The 24,928-nt window shown below is 38.1% G+C and overlaps 2 protein-coding genes and 1 pseudogene across 3 annotated transcripts in view; 2 read left to right on the top strand and 1 right to left on the bottom strand.

Moving 5' to 3' along the window:
• acsf2 (acyl-CoA synthetase family member 2) overlaps nt 1–24,928 on the top strand; it is a 72,973-nt gene that overhangs the window by 36,436 nt on the left and 11,609 nt on the right. The window lies entirely within an intron of this gene.
• Nucleotides 1,038–22,984, bottom strand: chad (chondroadherin). Its single transcript, XM_066704869.1, has 4 exons — nt 22,123–22,984; nt 10,007–10,170; nt 9,018–9,163; nt 1,038–5,658 (listed from the first exon to the last, which is right to left on the bottom strand). The coding sequence occupies exons 1-3, from the start codon at nt 22,900–22,902 to the stop codon at nt 9,022–9,024; spliced, it is 1,086 nt and encodes a 361-aa protein (XP_066560966.1). The 5' UTR covers nt 22,903–22,984; the 3' UTR covers nt 1,038–5,658; nt 9,018–9,021.
• On the top strand, nt 18,754–19,483 carry LOC136750485 (general transcription factor II-I repeat domain-containing protein 2-like; annotated as a pseudogene).

Raw genomic sequence — 24,928 nt, 5'->3', positions numbered from 1 at the left:
AATTCCTATTGATAAGAGAAGAAAACTTACTTTATTGCATTGTTGACTTCAGCTCTACATTTCATCTTTACCCTTTCTCTTCTTTTTTTGTACCATGGACATCTTTGCTGATGCAAATTTTTTATAGACCACCCAACTCCTCATCCCAGTGCAGTAGCTAAGTGAGAACCGCTCACTCTAGCCGGTTAGAAATTAAATTTATGAAAAATATTTTTTTAATTTTTTAATTTAAATATCAATACAATATTAGTGTCCAAAACAAAAGTTATGAACCTTATTTGTGGATCAACCTGCATTTGCATCAGCCCATGGACCACTGATTTTCTGGGGACAATATTTGTAGAACCACTCACCCAAGACAAAGTTATTGTGCAAATTGTTATTAAAAATAACCATAGCAAATAACTTGGTGAGTATATTCTGCTTATGTTGCCTGTATTCTTATTTTGAAATCAATCTTGTATTCTTCTCATAAACCGAAAACATTGATTTGAACAGCATAAGTCAATGAAAATAAACATTCAGATTTTCTGCTCTGCACATATTTTGTCAATCAGAATGATGTGTTCACTTGAGTATTGTCTTGATGCAAATTCTTTAGCCTTACTATATCTATGATTTTGTGCAAGATAATACCAGACATTATGGATCCGTCTTTTGTCCCATGTCTATAATTTCAACTGACAGGATCTTAACTTTTTTCTTTTATACAGTGTAATCATAAAATGTGGTGTTTTTAGTAAGAAGGAAATCCATGTTTAAATCAAGATCAAGTTACTTATTGTTTACCTAGAATCTATTTTGTATTTGGAGTTTGACTATTCTGTTACTGTATAGTTTTGTATATTTAACTGAACTTAGTTGTATTGTACCTTGTACTTAAATCAGGAACTGTAGTTTACACTTTCTCCCACAAGATGGCACTTCTGTCGACTGTGTAATCCACATCTTTGCCATTTGGTTTCAGAATGAACTACCTCATTACAAAATAATCCTTTGTATATAAGGACAGAAATAACAAAATAGAAATGTACCCCTTTATTAAAGCATACCATTTTTATTTGAAATAGAATGCAACAAACCATATATTATTGAAAGTAAATGTAAAGGTTGTTAGAATAATTAGGTGCTCAGCAGAGATTTATTTAGAGACACTGCTGAATTTTCTGAACTGACAAATGCCTGAGTTTCAGGGAACTCAAGTGGGTTGGTTTTCAGCAGTCCTCCCCAAGGCGTATAGTAAAGTGACCTGCGCAGTCTATAGCATTCTCCTCATGGGTAACACGTGACTGCAGCATTCTCCAGAACACAAAGGAAAGTCCAGTTTCCAAGCTATCAGTTCAAATTGCTAACTGAGTGTAAGCTACTGGAGCTTCCTGATGGATTTAAGTGAGACTGTAGACATATGCCCACAATAAATTGAACAGTGACAACCTAAATATAGCCAAATATTGCATGCAGTCAGTTTATAAGAGGAGGCATTTCTTAATTTGTATTATGCACAACACAGATGGATTATAGCACATTTTCATACTGTATAGTTATACTTTCAGGTTTAAAGTAGGACTGATTGCCCAGAACATTGATAGTAAATTTAATCCATCAACCACTGTATGAAAAGGCCCAAAAGACTATCCAACACACAGTAGTCATTTACAAAGTCTATAACAATTTAAAAAATCCTCCTTGACAGTTCCAGGTCTCTTATTCTCATTTTTGATACATGATGTTGCTCTGTGTGAAGCACATGCAGTTTGTTACCATAAGATCATCAAACTCCTTGCGTCTGAAAGAGGCATTCACTGTCTTCTGGTGTACCTCAGTATCTGGACAGAACACGCATGGCGACAGGCCCAGTAGGAACAGTGGTTTAATACAACCACATTTCGCTAATGTGACCATCCCAAAGAAAGACCCACACAGCTGTTGCAAAACTCTGTAACCGGCTGTAATTCAAGAACTCCCGTACCCTGTTTGGGTACAGACCTATATGCTGTTCAAGGTGAAATATTGGCATTCACAATATTATAATTGTTAATTTCTATGGTAACTTACTATGTAGTAAGCCAAATGTTCAACAGTTTCCTATAATTCATCTTTGGTGAGCTATGAAATAAAGACTTCAATGCATAAATGCCATCATGGGCTTGGAATAAAATATGTTGACTGTCTGTGTCTGCAGGGTTTTCAGGTCTTATAATTTAATCTTATAATATTTAAATAAACACAAATATTTACAAACTGACGAATGACCAGTTAGATATTTTCTACTGACGACATCACCAAGCTAGTGACGAGATTCTCAGTCAATATATCTTGATACCACAACAGTAAATCAGTGTGTAGCACCATAGGGCACTTTCAAATTAATTGGTTAATAGATTTAAATTGTAATCTTTTTTTTCTTCACACTGAAGGAAAAACTGTTAAGCAGCTAATGGCACAAAAAACAATAGGAAAAGATACTGTGGCATAGATTCCCCTGTTATATTCACCTGTTCACAACAGTCAGTCCATTCATATAGTTTGAGTATAAATGATAGCAATACAAATTACTATTACACAATTCAGTTAAAATATTAGTTGAAATTACAATTTTAAACTGCATATTTGCTGAATGTTACTATGATTTTGCTAATATACTGTATATATACAGTACATTGTTTATTTGAGGAATTGCATGAGTCTCGGCTGGATAAAATCTGATTCCCAGTTTCACTTCCTTTTTGAAGTAATAAAGCCCTTGTTACTATAGTAATAAATAAGGTGTTAGAAATTGAGCTGCCAAAACCAGGAATAACCGTATACTATACAATTCACCACAGTATTTCTGCATTGGCAGCGTTCCCTCCTGCCTAATGCTAATAGGGGTGTCATATCTGTCAACCGTATTTTCAAGTGATTGGTTGTAAGGCCCTGTGCTTCTAGCATAAGCCAACCTGCTTATAGCGAGTCCACAACTAAAATCAAAAACAAATGTCTTCTCGCTAAAAGAACTGCTACCTTATATCAGTCTGGGCAGGTGGGCACACCTTCCTCCTTTTAGTGAATGTGGATCAGACCTATTTGGGTAAAATTCTTTGAATGTTAGTGTCAAAGAATTTGTTAGATTCCACACACAGGCAGAAATTCACAACCAATTCATATTCTGACTGCTTTTAAAGTAGGAGATCTGAAACGCCTGCCCTGATTTATGTATGTATCTGGAATGAAGCCAGGTGATGCCCCTTAATCAATCCCAACAAACAGCAGTGTCTATTGAAACCAATCACTGCTGGAGGAGAGAGTTCATAGCACTGTAGAGAATAGAACTACAGTCTTGTCTTCCATATATTTATACTAAACATACAAAATGGTTAAGTTTGTTTTGTTTTGGGGGTGGGGTGTACTGGGTTGAGCAGTTTCCACTGTTGGAAATTGCATTTTTGTAAGTCTTGGTGTATTCCAAGGACCACATTACATAACATACAATATGTTCCTAAATCCAAAGCCTCTTAATAGCATCTTTAATGTACAGCAGGTGACCACATTATCAAAGATATTTGAACCTGTCTTCCATTGAACAAAAAAAAATATATATATATAATTTGTTTCCTAGAAATTTCATACTAATAGTCAGCCATAGTTATTGGTGAACCAATCCTTTCATTTACACCAATGTCTCCCAGGATAGATTTTCATCAAATAAAAAGGGTAAAGTGGCTTCTTTCGTGAAAGGAAAAAATGATCTTTCAATAAGGGCTGCGTGTCTGTCCTCTTCCTGACATCAAAGCTCTGCCATGATTTTGTTCTGAGATCAGAGTGGGAGGAGAGGCTTAAAGCTGGATGTCCCTCAAAGGATGTTTGTGTGCTGTCGCCCTCTCTTCAGTGTGGGAATGTTTTAGCTGTAAGCCAGGCTTGGAATAACTGCCTACTCCTAATTGTGGGGGACAAATATTTATTAAAACTTCTAGAAATTTAAACTACCTTTTTGGTATCTCTTCTCTCTGAAACATTATGTATCCTGTCTTTAAAACCCATAGCCAGTTATTTTTAGGCATGATTACTCTGCCTTCTTCCACTGCCAAATTCTACCTTCTGCCATGGGAATATAAATGCTTTCCATTAAAGCAGTTTCCAACTTAATCTAATCTATTTTTTTAATTCGTGAATCCAAAGCCTGTGGCCCTGTACAGGCGGTTGAGCATTATATATAAACATTTCAGAGTATTGTGTTCCTCAGAAAATGAATTAACAGATGTTCTGTTTCGTATAAACAAGGACTGCTGTCTCTTGAATCATGACTTACTATTTAAATGTTCAAACAAACTCAACAATCGCCTGCAAGTCTCACTTATCTTAAAGTTCCCTTGCAGTGTTCCACACAATTCTTCCTTTAACTTCTTTGGTACAATTAACACAAATTAGTGTCTTATATTCCTCTTAATGGACTTCTATTCCCTTTCTGTAACTTAGCTTTTTCTTTCCTTTTTAATATTTCTGAACACATTGTCTGCTTTCTCTTTTATTTGTTTATTTGTTTAAAGTGAATGTTTCAGCTGAATTTACATTCACGTATCAGATATGTCAGTACTTCTCTATTTCTACATGCCATGAGAAATCTAAATTTGTTGGAAATGGGAATGTCTATATTGATTTAATTGAATATGTTATTCTTGAAACTTTCTAAAACATCCCTATTCACAAGTGCCTTGTGGGTTGTCTTGCTCTCTCCCCTCTAAATTGAGAACATATTTAAAAGGGTCTATTCAGGCTTCCAATGAGTTAACCCCTAAAAGGGATGACTATAGGGCTCAACCTACACTCATACATTGCTGGTTTCAGTCTTAGCGATGTCTAAACCATCTGTGAACAGGATTCCCAAGTGGGGACGTACAGTTGACTGAGTGCTGCCAGGCTGGTTGGGCTCCAGTCAGTAAGGGCTTCCTTGGCTTTTTGTGCAATAGCAACCCCTGTGGCTAACTGTGACTGAGTTCTGCTGGTTGTGCTGTGGACTCGCAGAGTGATAAGCAGATAAGCACGTGTCTGTCTACATGTGTCCCATGTTAGTGCCACGATAGCTTATGGTGAGCCGAGATGTTTCCAAATTGGGGTTGGTGCTAAGTTTCAGATTCCAAAATTTCAACCCTAAATAAAGTTTAGGAGGAAACACTGAAATGTGTAAATGCTAAGGCTCAAAGAGGGACTCTGCTTTGTTGACATTTAGTATGAAAATAAAACAAAAGGATCACATTACAAGGTGTTTGGATCCACTTTGAGGCTTGTTTTTTTACACCCTTTTAGGGTGTTAGCAGTATGGTTAAAACTTGTTGCATGGAATTAACACACAAACCGCTAGAAAGATCAAATATCATATTCCCACTTCACTTGATGGTACAGGTCATTCCCCTTGCACCTAACTTTTACATCCTCAGAAGGGACTTTTTATGTATTGCTATATAACATGCTAGAGAGAGTAAACAGGGCAACCTGGCAAGTGCAGGCTGATGTGGGGAGAAGGAATTTTTGGAGACTGGTAACTATTTGAGAAATTCTTCAGTGGGGAAGAGAAGAGGGGGAAGCAGGGCAAAGGAGATGAACAGTGTTGAAATAGCAGTTGGCATTGCTCCTTTCTTTGCACAAATAGCCAGTCACCTGGACAGACTTTCCCAGCGTCTCCTGTGGAAAAACAAAAATACAGGAGCCAAATCAAACAACTGGGCTAGAGCTTGCAAGGGTTAGAATGAAGCAGTTTGTGCCCCAGAGCTCAAGGGCCAAAATGTAGAGGAACAGACACCCAGCTCAGCAGGAATGCAGAGTGCCTAGGGACAGGAAAGGTCCCAGTTTTAGTTCTAAGTTTGTACATTATCATGATTGTTATATCATGCTACCTTATGGCTACACTGCAGAGATGCAAATGGGCCTGTAGCAATGGGCAATAAATATATGAGGGGTGGTGTGAAGGTAATACCTCTTAAATTGTTTCTAAAAAAATATCAGAATACAATGATTTTTACAGTGAAGTCACAAGCACACTCCTTAACAGACAATGACATGATGAAGAGTTACAATGGGGAAACTGGTGTCAACAGCCATTTTGGCTTGCCCACACAAATAAGGGTCTAGAGCCAAAATGGCTGCCAGTTTCCCAACATTTACACAGTTGTGGCTGATTAGTTTTGATAAACTAAATTATAAAAGTAATAAAGAACTTGGATGATAAAGCAAGTTGAGACAGATTAAGTTGGTGTTTTATTTTAAAAGCAGCTAAACCAGAATTAAAGATAATTAATCTCACTTTCAATTAATTGCAACAGTTGAGGTAATCTTAAGAATAGCTGTTTTAATTAGAGGTCGACCGATATAGGATTTTGCCGATACCGATAACTAAGTTGGGAAGACAAGCCGATAACCAATTAATTTGCCAATAGTTTTTAAAATTGATACTGAATGAAAAAACAACACTTAAAGTAAAATAATGCTGAACTTTATTACAAAAATAAACCGTACTGACTGAACCATGAAAATGTTTTGTACTTTTTCAAATAAAATATATTAGTAAATAAAACATATACATCCAAACTGAACCAACAGAGCAGCACTCCAAATAGCATAAATAAAAATAGATACATCAAAAATTAATTAAAATCAGATGCGTTTCTGATTTGTTTATACGTTTCTCTTGCCTGCATGAAGATATTTTTCTCAAATCACTCACTACCTTTAAATATACAAGCTGGGTAAACGTTTCTGGATATAAACTACACACTACACAACTACACACTACAATCCGACCCGATTTTGTGAACAGTGAGCAGCTCACACTTAACGACTATTTTGCACCGAATTTGTGTCATTTGCGTCGTGAAGGAGCGCACACACCAGAGTGCTTCAGAACAGGGACACACTGACTGATCTGACATTTGTGTCGTGGATCTGTGTCACAACCTCCAAATCTCACAGAAACACGCGTGATCCACACAGAGAAAAGGGCAACAAACACGGACGTGCACATGTACAGGTCACATTCGTGAAGTGCAGATGTCCACAGTGTCGGACAAACAAAAAAAGTGGAGAGAAAAGAGGATGAGTGTGAAGACATGGCCGTGAGAGCTGCAGCTGAGCAACACAGGCTCTATCCATCCCACAGTGTGAGCATCTCATTGTAGGGGTCGATATTTAGCGCAGACCTGGGTCAATTACAGATACTAATTGGTATTTGAAAATATTATTTTCCCTGTATTAGAGTATTTTTAAATAACCTGTGCTGAAACAACTATTGGTATTTGAAGAATTTTAATAAATACGTATGAAAATCTTATTCTCCTGTCATGTTTATTCTTCCTGTTTCTTTTCACTTCAGTCAGCTCGGCTCTCATTGGCTGCTGATCACGTCACTCTCCACGGTCGTTGCCGATCAAGTCATAAATATTAAACATGTTTAATAAAATCGTAGGGGCTCCGAGAAGTTACGATCGGATCGGAGGGCAACGATGCATCGGCAGTGGGACGCGCCCCGACCAGGCTGCTTGTCGTGATGATCAGGGCCAAATCGGGCTCAAATCAGGCTTAAAATCGTGCAGTGTGACCCCAGCATAATGCAAATCGATGGAAATAAATTGTAATAATCGTGACATTTAAACATTTGGGTAGGACTTGCGTGTTTTTTGTCACATTGTTCCAACCGCTTGAGGATAGCTTAATGTTAGCATCCTGTCAGATTGTCGGCAAACAGCTGTTACAGCTGTTCTCTATTAATGTAGCATCTAGTCAAGAAATGAATTACTTTATAATGATATGAAAACGTGTACTGTATACAGAACTTTAGTTGTTGGTATTTTAAATCTGCATTGTTCAGCTCGTGAAGTGTTCCGCTGAATTCAACATGCAGCCTCAGTGTCATACCAGCACACGATCATCAGTGACGTGTTTATTTGCCTCTAGAGGCTGCACTCATACTGTATAACACAGCGGGCCCTTCTCAGCCGCTCCAGCACCAGACAACGGGACACAACGGGGAAAAACTATCGGTGTGGTTTTATCGATTTTTGCCGATAACCGATAATTACAGAAATCGTTATCAGTGCCGATTGATCGGCAAAACCGATATATCGGTCAACCTCTAGTTTTAATAATCCATGTGCATAGTTCACACCAATTTGTATTTAAAAAACATTTGCTTCACTACATCCAAGAAAATGTAGCTCATTGACTACAAATTAAATACAGAGCTGTGATCTAAGAGCCAGCAACTGTGAATCTCATCATGACCACAACATCTTGACTTAATATGAAAAGAATCAATTCTTGCATTTAACCAACAGTCTGGATGTAGACAATCTTTGTAATGTAGGCAGCAGGCAAATATCAGACCCCGGACAGTTATGGAAAAAATTAAGAATTCAGAGTGATACAACTATTTTTTCCATTTTGCTTCAAAATACAGACTTATTTCAAATATGCTGAAAAAGTTGAATGTGTCCTGTTTCTGATTGAATTAGCAGCAACACCATAATGTAGAATAAAAACAAGTAGAAGACCGAGAATTTGAGTGTTGGCATTTAATTTTTACAGTGAGACGTACTAAATCCATAGATCTCCTTTACAGTTACCTTGTAAATACCACCAAGCTGTACAACAGGGAGGTTTCTTATTAAGATCAGCACAAATAAGTTAATTATAAGTATAAATCCAAAACTGAATGTCCTCCAAAGTTTGGCAATATGCAAGTGACCTGTGTAGATGTCACAGACCCAAATGATGATGTTGATGGATCAGCTTTTGTACAACAGCATGATGTACCCTTAGTGCCCTCATGGTCTGGTCTAGAATGTTAAGGAATACCAGCCATCTAGCACATTTCAATTTGCTCTTGGTCAAGTAAACTTACACGTTTTGCAGTGGAGAACATTTTGTATTTGAATGGGAACCATAGATGATCACCACCTGCCTGGTTTTTCATCCCACCTTCTCATAAGTGCTTTCCTGCACTTGCATGGTGATTGAAATGCAACCTTTTGAATTAGGTGGCTGTTTACCTCTTTAAAGGCGTGTTCCCTTTTTCTGCCTAATTGGTTTCCCTCTGCAGCTGCTAAAGGCATTGCTGTCCCTGATCTGTTTTCCTCTCTGTGATGAAGGAGATACACAGGTAGCTTCTGGACGCAGCCTGCTGGAGTCCATCCACCTACAGGGAAAGATCAGAGTTAAAATACTCTCTGGCTAGCATTAGAACAAGCCAGCACAACTAGAGAAATGGAAATTGACTTTTTATCAAGTTTTTTTCATATTCTCATATCCACTACTTATTTTATTTAGGACTAGGACATTTTTTGTGTCCTTAGTAAAACATGGTACATACCACTAGTTACATGATTTCTGTTTCTATCCTGCAAAGAAAATCATTGCACGATTAAAATGCATCATGATTTAGACTTCAGCTAATGTACTCATGCACCAAAGGACCAAGTTGTTTTTTGTAATATGAGAACGAATATAAATCACCTTTTATGGACACAACCAGTATGGTTGTTAATGTTTTTAATACAAAGTCATCCCGGCAAAGAGAACTAGAACCTTGTTTTTCTCAGTTTGCTAGTTCTCTTTTAATGGAAAACTAAGAAATACTACATTTGTTAATAAAGGAATAAATGTGAAACTATACTGATTACATATAAGTATAAGCTAATTATGATGGCATAAATAGCACAAAACCTGATTCCATCAACTTAAACAATACAACATTTAACGAGTGCTTCTGTGTTGCACTGTAAAATTGGAAAATGATTTTGTGAGTAATGGAGAAAAGCATATAGAATAATATCGGGTGCATTGAGGAATGTCTGTGATGGTGCTTAAATTCTTTTCACAAGTGGAAAAGATACAATTGCTTCCAGACCCGTCTGGTTTGGTTTTGTTAACATTCATGTGATCTTGTAGGCACTTGTTTACATGCTGCCCATTCCTCGTGTTCTGTAAAGAATGTAAGGTAGGTATGAAGGTAGCATATGAAACACAAACTGAATCTTACTTGCGCAGGGGGGCAAGCTGACAAGTGCACATCCAAGAGTTGTTGGCCAGTGTCATGTTCTGGATGGTGGTGAATTCTAGGCTGGGAGGCAGGAACTTGAGTTTGTTGTTTTCAATGTGCAGAGACTTCAGAGCTGTCACACCATTAAACGCCCCATCTGAGAACTGACAAAGAGGAATCATTAAAGAAACAAAGATGGAAATTGAAATAAACCCAGTGAGAGTTCATGTCTAGTTACTCTAGTTTCTTCATGCATCTAAATTATGGCTTTTGGCATAGTTTCTATGAGTGTATGTCATAAATATTTGTTTTTTATTTTGTATCCCAAAATCCTATACTGCTTTAAATATAGGCATGGTTTAATATTGTATTAAAGGTTCACTTTATATTAGGGAATCCTGTAAAATTGTCTGAGCATTAGGATTTCTTTTACCAGGCAGTTTTTACCATGTGAAAGTACTTCTTTGTTAGAATTGAAGTAAGTCTGTTCCTTGAAGTAATGCCCAGGATTGCTATACATGGTTGGAGTCCATTGCAGAACTTTATTTGCCTTCAATTGAAGAATTTCACTAGTTTTTCTAGGGGTGTTCTTGGCAAAAATGTAAGTCTATTGCAACTGAGACCATAAGAAAACATTTCAGGAAGCTATCAAAGCCAAAGGTAGATAAATGTCTTGAAATAGGCTCCATGGAGTCCAGACAGCAATTTGTCTCAAATATTAAATGGTAAATGCTAACGTAATCAAAAGTAGTATGTATACTTGCAGTAATTCTTGCCTAAAGGTGCTTAAAATAAGATCAAATATTATTCCTTATTATTCTGGAGTTGTATCTAAAAGACCTTTTTCATTTAATCTCATGTAACCTTTTTGTAAGCCTGGTAAATGTAGTCCTCCTGGACTTCAAACATTTCAGTTAAAATGCTAAAAATCTCATTGAGGTGCAATGCAAATGGATCTCTTGAATATCAACTTTTTCCTCTAGGGAAAGAAGACAAAGAAAAGTTCTTATGTAATGATGCAAGACGTTAACTAGTTGAAGCAGGCGTATGGAAAATTCCACTCGGAGAGTGGAGAAGTGAAGTGATGTGGAGGGTTTAGTAATCTGAGGGATGGAATATGGAAGTCTTCCAGTTTTAAGGGTTGTTTTTCTCTCTTAGTCTCCTTTTAAGCCTCTTCCCTGCCAGCAGCTTTGCAAAGAGCTCACTTGTCTATTCAGGAGTGTGATGGCAACCTAAAAATACATCTCTTCATTGGGCACAGAAAACTCACATTTATCCATCTCATAACTCGTGCTAACCTGTTTACAGGGCTTTCTATTTAGGAAAGAAAAAGAGGAAAACCTAGGGTCTGAAAATAACACTTGTGCAATAATTGGCTTGGACACATTTGGATTTTGGCCAATAAACGGGCAAGCCTAAAAATACTCAGTTTTGACTGGAAAGTGTTTACCTCTAATAGGTAACTGCACTCGTCTCACCCTGAACTACCCTTGCCTTTTCAAAGTATCTAAGTAATTTGCTTGGTTTTGAAATGGTTATTTTCCAGCTTAGCTCACACAGTGTGGCCATACATTATGTTTTGGAAAAACACACTGAGGTGGTGTGAGAAAGATGAGGGGGTGACAGCATCAGAGTGCATTCATTCATTAATTGACCATATACAGATTTTGCTGCAGTTTAGTTTTCAAATTAGTTTATTTAGTTTGTCTAGGAGTTTACAATTCAACAAAACAGATGCGGACACAAAGGATGTGTGAGGAATTGTATATGAAAATATTGATTCACCTTTGACCCCAAACTGCCACTTCTGTTAAATGTTGAATCTGCAATTTTCTCTTAATTCACTTTACAAAAGCATTCAATCAGTAGTATTTTTATAGCAGAATAATCACTTCACATCAATTTGGTCAGTTTGGTTTGGATGGAAGTGAACACCAATTTGGAAAACACAAAATAAATAAATCCTATTACATTAACATTTCTAGTTGTGATATAGATATATCAAGCTCCTTCATGACAGTGTTGGAAATTACAGGCATTCTAAAACCATAACTAATCTAGTCATAGTCTTCTCTTCCAAATTCTAAACTGTTGTAATGGTGTGTTGTATTGTGGTATCACTTTTCCATTTGTTTGTCAGTCAAGTTCTTGATAAATATGAAAGTGATCTGCATCCAAAGAACTCTAAACCATTGAACAACCTCACTTCTCTTTTATAAGCATTCTCTGACTGCCATTTAAGTACCTGTTCTTTCACACAAACAGAATTATAAAATAATTTGCTGGTCTCTGGAGATTTGCTTTTCATGTAATTTTGCCAACAGCTTTTTCTTGATTTACAGATTACAATGAATTTCTCTTATCCATAGTTCTTTAAGCTCATGGTTATTTAAGGTACATTTAAACTGAACTAAGGAAGCCTATGTGTCCTTAATGGCATAAATGTGTGCTGCAATTTCAGGAGTTGTATAACTTTCCCCTTTCCGGTTAAGCTTCAGACATTGCTTACAGACAAATGTCAGTATTTTTTCTTCATGAAGTGTGAAGGAATACTCTTGTTTTGCATTTTTACTCTTGGTCCACCCTTTAAAGTATAAACAGCCTGGATTCATGCTAATGTGCTTTCTGTTGGTGATTTTAACAACAAAACATCTGAATTGTAGTTCTGGACTACTGCTGCTTTTGCACTGGAGTACAGCTAGTGGCAGCTGGTGTTTATGAATGCCTCCGGTTCTGTCCATTCTCTTCAGTGTGGTTCATATAGTCCAGATATGGTTTAAATCTCAAATTCTATGGGACATATGCTGACTTTATTAACAACCATGTTTCAGTACCAATTGTTTTTTTAATTGGTTTTAAATAAAGGAGTGTTATTTTAACCACTAAATTCATTACAACAGACAGTAATTGTAGATTTTCCCCATTGTATCTTAATGACATTGATTTAAAGATTATTTTTCACTTGGACATTATGGCCATTTTCTTTGATCAGTGGCAAAAACTCCTGATTTAAATCCATTCTGATTTCATGTTGTAACAATGAAATGTGGAAAAGTCCAAGGGGGGTGAAAACCTGTGAGAGCAACTGTAAACCAATGCTGAACATGAAAACTACATACTACTTACTTTTTGTTTATTTTTTATAAATGCATTGTTTTAAATTATGCCTGAACTATAACTGCCGCCTGTAAACGTGGCAGAACATCTGCAGGTCTCGGGGAACATCCAAAGGTTTTCTCCAACAGGAGGTACAATGGAACTGCAATGACGCATAAACCACTACTTAAGCCGCTTAATGTCAGTTATCAAGTGAGCTGGAAAATACCATTGTTTTTTCCTGGTTTGCAGAGTTCTCTATAGGTTTGGCACTATCTAGTACCAAAATGTAATTGAAGGCACATCAAAATACCACATCATGTGGTTGCAGTGCAATTTTGGTCCCTGGACTATAAGGGTATGCAAGTATTTTATTTTAGTATGGTTCAAGGCATTAAGGCACACTGTTCATTTGTTTTTTTAATCAACATCACACAGCAATGATCAGACCATAATGATAATCTTCAGCAGTAAACAAATGCAAATTATTCTTGTTGACCAAAACCCCATTTGAAACTGGTCTCAAATTTTTCAGGACAATTGGAATCAGTTATTTAATTTCTATGGCAAATATACAGATCCCAATCCATTCATCTGGGGCAGCAGTGTGGAGTAGTGGTTTGGGCTAGGTTTAGGACTCCCAGGTTGGGGACACTGCTGTTGTACCCTTCAGCATGGTATATTATCTAGATTGCTGCAGTAGAAAAAATATATATAATAATCATTTTGTCACAATTTGATACATTGTAACAATTGTAAATCACACTGGATAAGGGTGTCGGCTAATAAATATAATCAAAATAATCTGGATCTCACTATGGTCCTATAAAAATCAAACCTTGAGCTGGTGAGTTGTCAACTGATATAAGATGAGCTTTTGACTGTCACCTTATCAGGCAGCATGACACAGAGCAAAGAGCAATGCGTGTGCCTGTTTGTTCCTTAGTAGTTTAAAGACGGGACAAGACCCTAACAGGTCGTGTCCTGACTTAATGTGTAGCTTAGTTCTGCCATTTGCAGGAGTCAAACACATTCTCCTGCACAACACTCCTGGCTTCTGAGGTCTAGCACCTTGACTCATTTCAGAGTGCTATGTGTGACCACCTGGTCTAGACTCCAGGTGTCTGACTGTAATAGATGTCTCGGAGTCTGACTTGTAGCAAACGGGTGATTATTAACAAGTTGACCATCATAGCCTGTTGCAGTAGTGTTGTATTTTGGAATCTGTCACGTAATACCCTTGTGACCAGCACCTTGAACATACACTACAGGATAAATCTGTATAATTTCTGCTTCTCTGGATTCATAAGTAGCTGGTTACTGACTGCATTATTCAGTTGTATATCCATCAGTCGTTCCATTCAGACGTTTTCCAGAAGCACAATTTCTATCTTGTGACTATTGTTCCAAAAGGCAAATTATTTTAACATGAATTTCAATGGCTGGAACTTTTGCCATTAAACACACATTAAAAAAAAAAATGAACACTGATCCAAAGACAGCCCTTATTTTTTGCTATTTAAGTTATGCTACTGCATAACAGCAGGCAGAGGCCATTCTTAGTCCACTATTTTCACTTCAGCAGTTATAGTACTGCTCATTAGCTTTCATTTGTGTTTTTTTATTTATGAATATCCTTGGTTTGTTTATATTCCTCTATCCTCCTTCCACTGCTCACGAGATGGGGAGACAGTATGCTGACCACCCATGGCAAGCTCTGGCTGACCCCTCATTTTGTGGTATTTGGTGCGCTTTGGGATCTGCTCCCTGCGTGACCGCCTAGCCAAGCTGCTGAACAGCGCCCAGCTGGCTTTCAAGCCTCGTCATCAGCTACACCTCTGCCTTGACCTTCTGCAACTTGTGTAAACGCCTGACGTCCCTCATCCAGGGCAGCCCCAGGGCAGCTAGTTGACCTTGGCTCTGTGGCCCATGCTCCTGGTTTGAGTTGATTTGTTTGTGTGCCTCCTCCCCTTATTGTTACATTGTGCTTAAGTTGAGGCCTCATGTCCATCTAGGCCAGACCTGGGCAAAATATGGCCTGGCCCGGCCCGGCCCGTTCCTTACCTCACTCCAGCCCGTTATGACCTCCAGACTAAATCATCATTTTGAATAAAATAGACTTGCTTAGCTGTGAAAACTTTAATAAAATCCTCTTAGTATTCATTAGTATACTTTGAATGTGAAAACACACAGTTCAGGGCACTTTTAATGTACTTAGTTGACGCGGTCCTCTGATTGGTTGCTGTGATGCATTGCTATGTTTCAACATGAGTGCGGAAAGTGATTTCACATTTCACCGGTACATTTACAATTGCAAAATGAGTTTATCTAAGAAGAGAAAAATAGACGCAGAACAGAGTGTTTAAAAAAGAATGGACATCAAAATACTTCTTTACTGATGTCGCAGGGAAAGCTGTGTGCTTAGATTGCAAAGAAATTGTAGCAGTATTCAAAGAGTACAACTTGAAACGTCACTTCGAGAAAATTATGGGGATCATTACAAGTTGAAAGGATACACACAGTTTAGGAGGGTCAGGCAAAATTGAAGAGGTGGTGGGGTAGCATTATATGTCAAATGACATTGAGGCAGAAGAACTCAAATTAGATCCCAGTAACGAACAGAATCTTTGTGGGTTAAACTTTTGAACAAGAGATCTGGAGGATTAGTGGTAGAAGTGTGTTACAGACCACCCAATTCAGATATTCAACAAGATGTTGCATTGTACAGTGTAATCAGGACTGCATGTAGCAAGGATAAGGGGATTTCAATTTCATAACCAAGACTGGGAAAGCCCAGTTGGGACTATAGAAGCAGAAATAGAAATGGTTGAGATGGTAAATGACTGCTTTCTAACTCAATTTGTCAGGGAACCAACCAGAGAGAGCACATGCATTGACTTGATCTTCTCAAATGACCAAGAGTCAGAGGGACACTAGTTAGAGAACCAATGGCAAACTGTGGTCACAATATGGTTAGCTTTGAGGCATTCTTTCAAAAAACAAGGACCAAGTCTAAAACAATGGTCTACAATTTTTGAAAAGCAAACCTTGAAGGTATGAGGCGGCACTTAGAAGAGTTAGACTGGAGCACATTGGATAAGATTCAGTTGAAAATGGATGGTTATAATTTAAGAATATACTAGTTGAGGCTCAGGAAATATTTGTACCAAAACTGTACCAAAAATTTAGGACCAAAAAACATTGGCCAAAATGGTTTAATAGAAGTATGCAAAAAAAATATAAAGAGAAAGAAAATGTTGTATAGCACATACAAAAGAGATAGGGATGAAACCAAATACAAAGAATATGTTGACCTGCAAATAGATCTTAAGAAAATGATCAGGAAAGCAAATGGGGAAATAGAAAGAAACATAGCTCTTGGAGCTAAAACTAATGCAAAGAGCTTTTTTCAATACTAAAACAGCAAGGGGTCAATAAAGGAGGAAGTGAAACAGATAAAGGGCAAAAATTGAAGTATCTTAGAAAACGAACAAGATGTGGCAAATGTCCTAAATTAGTATTTCAGAGGTCTTTACAAAAGAAAAAACTGATAACATGCCACAGGTTAACAACCAGTCCAGTCAAACCCTAATAGAGATCAGGATAAATGAGGAGGAGGTACTAAAGGGATTAGCAGAATTAAAAACAAACAAATCACCTGGGCCAGATGGGATATTTCCAACAGTACTTAAAGAAATGAGGGAAATTATTTTTAGGCCGCTAACTCAAATATTCCAAATGACTTAGAACAGGGGATGTGCCAACTGACTGGAAGACGGCAAATGTCATACCAATCCACAAGAAAGGGGACAAAACTGAGCCCGGAAATTACAGACCAACCAGTCTCATCTGCATCACCTGTAAAATGTTGGAAAAAAATATTAGACAGAAAATAGAGGAGCATCTTAATGAAAACCATATTCTTGGAGATAGTCAACATGGGTTTAGATGAGGCAGATCATGTCTTACTAATTTATTAAACATTTTTGAACATGCAACTGCAGCTGTAGATCATGTGAAAGCATATGATATGATATACTTAGATTTTCAGAAAGCTTTTGATAAGGTTCCACACCAAAGACTGATCCTCAAAGTGGAAGCTGTAGGCATTCAGGGTAATGTAAGTAGATGGATTATGAACTGGTTGATGTATAGGAAGCAGAGGGTGTCGATTAGAGGAGTCACTTCTAACTGGAGTGAGGTTGTTAGTGGAGTTCCACAGGGATCAGTACTAGGGCCTTTGCTTTTTCTAATCTATATTAATGATCTGGACTCTGGGATAGTTAGCAAACTTGTCAAATTTGCAGATGATACTAAAATAGGTGGCTCAGCAGATACAATCTCGGCAGCACAGGTTATTCAAATGGACTTAGATAATATTCAGTTGTGGGCCGACACCTGGCAGATGAAATTCAATGTGGACAAGTGCAAGGTATTACATGCAGGTAACAAAAATGTCCACTATAATTACACTATAGGAGGAATAGAACTAGATGAAATAACGCATGAGAAAGACCTAGGAGTCTATGTGGACTCCTCACTTTCTCCATCCAAACAATGTGGGGAAGCAATAAAAAAGGCAAACAGAATGCCAGGGTATATTGTCAAAAGTGTAGAATTGAGAACAAGGGCAGTGATGTTCAGACTGTACAATGCACTAGTTAGAGCTCATCTGGATACTGTGTACAATTCTGGGCTCCACACTTCAAGAAAGATATCGCTGTTCTAGAGGCGGTTCAGAGGAGAGCAACCAGACTTATTCCAGGTCTGAAGGGAATGTCCTACTGAGAGACTGAGGAACTGAACCTTTTCACCCTGGAACAGAGGAGACTATGTGGGGACTTGATTCAAGTCTTCAAAATCATGAAAGGCATCAACCACATCAAACCAGAGGAGCTTTTCCAGATCAGCAGGGACACACGCACCCGGGAACACAAATGGATTTTGGGCTTCAAGGCATTCAAAACAGAAAACAGGAGACACTTCTTCACACAGAGAGTTGTGACAATCTGGAACAAACTCCCCAGTGATCCAAGGATCCTATCCAGTCTGATTTTAAATGTTCCCAAATTGAAAATTGAAAAATCAGACTGGATAGGATCCTTGGATCACTCGGTTATTAATGGACACCAAACGAGCATGATGGATCAAATGGCCTCCTTTCGTTTGTAAACTTTGTTCTCATGAAACATGCAGCCAAATATGAGAACATGTCTTCGGAAGAGAAAGCTAGACAATCGCACAAGATGGTTTCATGAATGCAATAGGAATTTTCACGAGAATTTATTCAGCTCAAGATAGAATTACCAGAACAAGCTATGTGGTTGCTCCCAAAATGGCAAAAAACAGCAAGCAATTCTCAGATGGAGAATTCATCAAGGAATGTTTGGTTGAATCTGCTGCAATATTGTGCCCTGACAAGAAAGCACTTTTTGAAAAACTTTCACTGTCAAGATGTACTGTGATGCGACGTGTTGAAGAAATCTGAGAACTTAGAACAACAGTTGAAAGGTAGGGTAAACAATTTTTCTTATTTTTCTCTGGCCCTTGACGAGAGCTGTGACATTGGAGACAGAGCCCAGCTGTTGATTTACATACGAGGCATTACTACAGATTTTACATTGACTGAAGAACTTGTGTCAGTGCAGTCAATGAGAAACACAGCTACAGGCAAGGATTTATTGGACAAAGTTAATGAGCGTGTCTCAAAACTTGGACTGAGTTGGCAGAAATTGGCTGGTGTGATCACCGATGGTTGTCCAAACTTGACAGGCAAAAATGTTGGGTTATTAAAAAGGATACAAGACCAAGTGACAGAAACTAACCCAGAGCCGAAAATACGTTTTCTGCATTGCATTATTCACCAGGAGGTTCTCTGCAAATGTGTTCTAAAACTTAGCCATGTTGTTGAGACCGTTACACAACTAGTGAACTTAACACCACAGGCAATTTGTCTCTCTATTGGAGGAGTCCGAGACAGAGCACACGGATATTCTTCATCAAACAGATGTCCGATGGCTCAGTTTGGGGAAAGTGCTGAAAAGAGTGTTGGACCTGAAATCAGAGATCGATTTGTTTTTGCGAATGAAAGGAAAAGACACAGACTTCCCTCAACTGCATGACACGGACTGGCAGACTGATTTTGCATTTGCTGTTGATGTCATGGGTCTCCTGAATGAACTGAATTGTAAACTACAAGGAAGGGGGCTTAATCATCATGACATGTACTCCCTTGTCAAAGCTTTCATGGCAAAGTTGCTACTTTTTTCCCGTCAAATCGAAGGCAAGAACTTCACACACCTCCCAACATTGCAACAGGTTACGATATCTGATGTGAAAAAGATATGCATTTCTACAGCTCGCTTTCATCCGGTTCATTGATTTTAAAATGTTAGAAAATGACATGGCTTTGATTTTGTCCCCTTTCACATTCAGTGTGGACAATGCTCATATTAATCTCCAGCTTGAGCTAATTGGCTTGCAGTCTTATGCACTGCTTGCGGAACAATTCAATTCTGCGCCACTCCTGAGGTTTTATGTATCTCTCAATGAACAAAACGTTCAAAAGATCAGGGTCCACGCTCAAAAGATGCTTGTACTGTTTGGTTCAACCTACGTATGCGAACAGACATTTTCGGTGATGAAATTCAATAAATCAGATCCTCCATTAGTGATGACCACCTTGCAGCAGTACTTTGCATTGCAACATCGGAAATGACACCTGACTTCACCTCCCTTGTTAATGTCCAAGAGAGACACTCTTCTTCACAATGAATGAGTACAAGTTTTAAGTTAGATCTATTTTACACTTTCTAACATAAATATCAGTGTAAATATTGTAGCGATCCTGGCGGGTGTCTGTGTCTATGTGCCAGTAGGGCAGCCCAAAGGTAGGGGGAAGATGTAAAAGTGTGTATGCAGGGTGGGTGGGTCAGTTTGGGGACCCTGTCTGTCTGTATGTGTGCATGAGTGTGAATGTGTTTTATATGTGGGGTGTTATTGTGATGGGTTAGGGAGGGATGTTCATGGGTTAATTGTGTTTGTGTGGCTCCCCCCGTCTCCGGGTGGTACAGCGGTGATTGGGCGGGTAGGAGTCACCTGATAGTGGGATATATAAGGGCGTGGTGATGCACCTCTCAGGGAGTTGCATAGGAGTTAGTTAATGGAAAAGTGACCTGTGTGCGGTTTATTGGAACCTGAAGTAAAAAGGGGAAAGTCGATGTACTTCTTTGAAACGGTTAATAAATGCCAGTTTGTTTTGGAAGACATCTGTTTCTTTTGCTTTTTATTTCAACAGTGACCATCAAAAGGCAAGGTCGCTACAATATGTTAAAAATAATAATTCATGACAATACACATATGTGGCCTGTGATGCCATGCTGACATTCATAGAGTGGCCCACTTATGAAAATTATTGCCCACCCCTGATATAGGCTGTGGCCTCGGAGTTTGCTTCCTTAAGCTTTGCTGCTGGCTTCCCTCATAATGGCTTGGGTACACAGTATCCCCTATCCCTTTGGGTAGTATTCTCAACTTAAAAAATGAATGATGGGTTGTGAATGCAACCCCGGTTATCTGAAAGAGAATACTACCCAAATGTTGCAAGGTTGTGCAAGAGCCTGTTGGTCCTGGCAAAAATATGCTGGATGTCTGTGAGCTATACTAGTTAAGACCCGCCCTCTGCCCGAGTGACATCACACAGCAGCCTATAGGCAGCTTTGTTTGAAAAATCATTCATGAGTTCCCCATGGTAACGTGCAATGTTATCTGTTTTTCAGATAACCGAAGTTGCATTCACAACCTATAGTTTTCTTTAATTTCTTAATTATACATATTAATATATTGTGTTAAGGAAATGACTGAATAGAATTATTTTTATCCAGTGCATTACAAAAGTACAATAAAAAGTGGGATGCTGAAGTAGCTAAGAGCATTGAATACAAATTAGTTAAGGTTATACTGAAAGTGTAAACCGCTGTAGTGTACAGATAATACAGTTGATATTGTAGCTTTGGAGATTCAGAGTCCAGAGATTCACATCCAGAATTACGCCAGGGCTCAAGTGAGTGGTTATTAAAACCGATTTTAAAGGAAGACCTGTTTTCTGTTTGAATAAGCAATAGACATAAAAATGTTATTTTAAGTACAATAAAAAGTATTCTATTTCCTAATAAGTTCAGTAAGCAGAACTCAAGAATATTAATGGGATTTTGTTTTTTTAGATGCCACAGTCATTCCAGAAAACACTTTTTTACATCAAGAATGCAATTTTGAATAGGAAAATAGCAAGAACTTATTCACTGAATGCCTTGTTCAAGATATGCATCTAGTAGATATTAACTGATTTAAAGACATCATTCAGTTAATATCAATGTAAATTTGTATTGACATCCAAAACTGCTTATAAACTCCAAGTAGACAAACCGAAGACATGTGAACTTTATATAACAGTGTAAAGAATGTAAAGAATTTCATGCTAGTGCTAGAGGTTAGTAAATAGTGCTTTTCCTATCCATGCAAACCTTTTTAAAATTAACATAGTGCAATTAGAAACACATGAGCTGTACTTTGATCTCCAAGTGTTTAGCATGTTTTTTGCGCAGAACCTGATACAGAACCAACATAAATTGTATAATCATTCAGAAAGTCCATATTTTTTTATATTCCTGTTAACAATGTGACCATAATCAAAACGTTAAAAGCATAAGCATTATTGTTATTAGTTTTGCTCACTGCTAACACTTAGAAATCCAGTGCCTTTTTATTTAAACTGATAATAGCTTAAACTTGCATGCTTATGTGGAACTGAATGATCTATGTCTTTTTCTATCCTTCTTTCCATCATCTAAATACAAGCTTATAATTTTGCATCCATTGTAAAGTTTAATCAAGTAAGCAGTAAGAGTGCTACTCCTCACAACCAATCTGTTGGTGCTTCCATTTCCTATGAAGTCTATACTTCAGCTAGTATCTCAGGTGACCACAAAGCTACCCCTGACCAAATTCCATAGAGTACTTACCAGCTCCAGCCCCATGTTGTCAAGATGCAGCTTCTCCACATACTTTCCGAAGGACCGAAAGGCATTGTCGGGTATGATCTTCATGGGGTTATTGGAGAGACTGAACTCCTCCACCACGCGTAGTTTACTTAGTGCAGCGCCGGGGTAGGTGCTGAGGCGGTTACGTTCGAGGTAGAAGATGGCCAGGTTTTCGACCTCATCCAGGGCAGTGGTCTGAATGGAGGATATCTCGTTGCCACTGAGATGCAGCCAGCGCAGGCCTTTGGTGCCAGTGAAGGTGCTGCCACCCAACTCTCGGATTTTGTTGTTGTCCAGCTGGAGAATGAAGAGGTTGATCATGGGCGAGAAGATGCCCTTGGGCAGGTCACTGATCTGGTTGCCATCCAGGTAGAGGTAGGTCAGCCCAGTCAGGTCTTCGAACGCCCCCGGCTTAAGGACATTGATCTCATTGTTGGACAAGTAGAGGTAGACAAGCTTCTTGAGCCCTTTGAAAGACTTCCCAGCAATCTCCTTGATCTGACAGTTCTGCAGATGCAGGGAAATTAGATTCTTGCCATTGCTGAAGCCCCCAGTAGGCAAGACCAGGAGGTTGTTGTTCTGCAGGTTGAGCAGGCGTGTGGTGTCAGACACGCGGGGGATCTTCTTCAGCCCGGCATTGTCACAGATGACATGCTGCAGGTCCCCGTGGCAGTGGCAGGAACTGGGGCACTTGCTGGGGGCAGATGACACTGCAACCACCAGGACCAGCAAGCACGCCACACAAAAGCTCACCCTTAGCATGTCTGGTGCTGAACTGTTAGTTGGTCTCAGGCTGCTAATAAGGCAGAGCTGGAGAGGGGAGGGAAAAGAGGCAGAGCAAAGAATCACTTGAGCTTGAAAGACTTCAGTCAACAGAACACAGCAGTATTTATAACATTATAAAAAAATAAAAAAGCATACAGAGGAGCCAAAATGTTACGTGGAAAGGTCTGCAGGGGTAAGCAGAGTCAGTCAGCATTAACACTTAAGGTACGGTCAGCTACTAACTATTTAAGAACTTTTTATACCTAGTTCTTCCTTTTAATAAATCTGCAGATGGAGTAATTAAACATCTGCTTATAGAATGGTGACAGTTTTATATTTATCTCAGTTCGGTAACATTTGGGAATTAGCTGTCTTTTTACATGCAATGCATACAGTGGTGTCCAAATTTAGAAAACCTCAAATTTAAAAATCTTTACACACCTATTTTCCATTAAAGTAATTTGAAACTAAAACGTTGTAATGACCATGACATTTATACTATGTTCACCTTCTCTTATTTTAAGTTATAGTTTAAGATTTGTTTATTTTATTTTTTAGTGCCACAGGCAAGGTTAGTTAATGTTCTGTACATACATTTTACCATTTGTGGCAATGTGTCTACCATACTCAATGCATAACATTGGTCAATTATATCTTGACAGTTTAATCAGCATTATCAGATTTTCACTTTAATGTGAATGTGATTAAAATGTGGTTGAAACATAAGACTGCAAAGCATTTTTCAACAATAATATAATTTGGTTGCTTCATTTACCTAGCTTTGGCTTGCACCATTATAATAGTATTCATAGCAAATATCACAAATAGCAAAATAGAAACCATTTGACAGAAAACATTTTCATGTATATAAATGTATACATAATTGTTTTGTTCATAGGAAGATGATACTTTTTTGTGTAACAGTTTAGGAATTTGAATATAATTAAGGAACACACCTTTTTCTGACATATACATTACATCTTTTTATAGAAGTTGAATTAATACTGATCCACAAATTGCATTGACATGATTGGACAATACTATACATTTAGATAACAAGATGCCAAATGTGGTATTTTCAAAACATTAAAGCTTATGTCTATTGTCTCAGCTGTATTAAATCAATATTTTCATAAAGTGATCCTATTTTTGTGATATTCTGAACCTTAAATAATAATCACATACTTTACACACCAGTTTTCGTGGTCAAAGTTTTGTTTTTAATATTGAATGCAAAAGCTGATTTAATATAGTAAATGTACTAAGGCAGGGGTTCCCAAACTTTTTTGACCCAGGGAGATTTTTTTAATGAAGTCTGATACTTTCCTCGTGGCGTATTTCTGTATAAGGAAATTCCACTTTCAGGAAAGTTTCTGTAAGAACTGCAAGAACTTTGGTTGACCTACATAGAGTTTAAGGCAAGCATGATGATCTTCCAGGGAACCCTCAAATGGTGGGAAACCCTGATTGTTGATAGTTGCAGCATCTTCTAAGTTTTGTTCCAGTTGAGCTCTCAGTTACTTAATGAAACCTTGCATTTGGTGAATTGAGCCACTCTTCTTCCTGTGCTCCTAGGATGTTTCAATACTTAATGGATAGCAGAAAAGACATCACATCCTGAATCACTGAAGATATCTCAATTGGGGTATTCACAGTAGCCTTGATTGTGATGAAAGTTCTACTAGTTAACAGTTACTAAAATGATAGAATAAATAAAAGTTTGCAGGAACTTAACTTACACACTCCCACTAACACGAGTGCATCTAAACCAATCATTTTAGTGACCAGGTTGTAAGCAGGTGGGATTTAAAGAGCTAACCAGCAGAACCATGGCACCCCAGTGTAGCCCTTGTCTGCTGCAATATGTGTGGCTCAGCCCAGCTGTCTTGATAAAAGGCAGTACAAAAAATGTGATATTGCAGTTTTATGAATATGTATCATTGTGTAGCACTTCTATAATTGATCAAACTTCTGTTTTAGAGAAGGAACTTTTCTTTGACTGAAATATGGACACCATCAAATC

Source organism: Amia ocellicauda, chromosome 5 (assembly GCF_036373705.1).
Source record: "Amia ocellicauda isolate fAmiCal2 chromosome 5, fAmiCal2.hap1, whole genome shotgun sequence".
NCBI lineage: Eukaryota > Metazoa > Chordata > Actinopteri > Amiiformes > Amiidae > Amia > Amia ocellicauda.
Note: the sequence above shows the minus strand (reverse complement) of the source record. Positions and strands in the feature narration are given on the sequence as shown.

Excerpts from the sequence above, each read along its gene's own strand:
- chad (XM_066704869.1), bottom strand. The coding sequence starts at position 22,902 with ATGCTAAGGGTGAGCTTTTGTGTGGCGTGCTTGCTGGTCCTGGTGGTT. Across the intron at positions 10,171-22,122 it reads ACAACATGGGGCTGGAGCTG|TTCTCAGATGGGGCGTTTAA; the intron begins GTAAGTACTCTA and ends CCTCTTTGTCAG. Across the intron at positions 9,164-10,006 it reads CAGCTTGCCCCCCTGCGCAA|GTGGATGGACTCCAGCAGGC; the intron begins GTAAGATTCAGT and ends CTTTCCCTGTAG.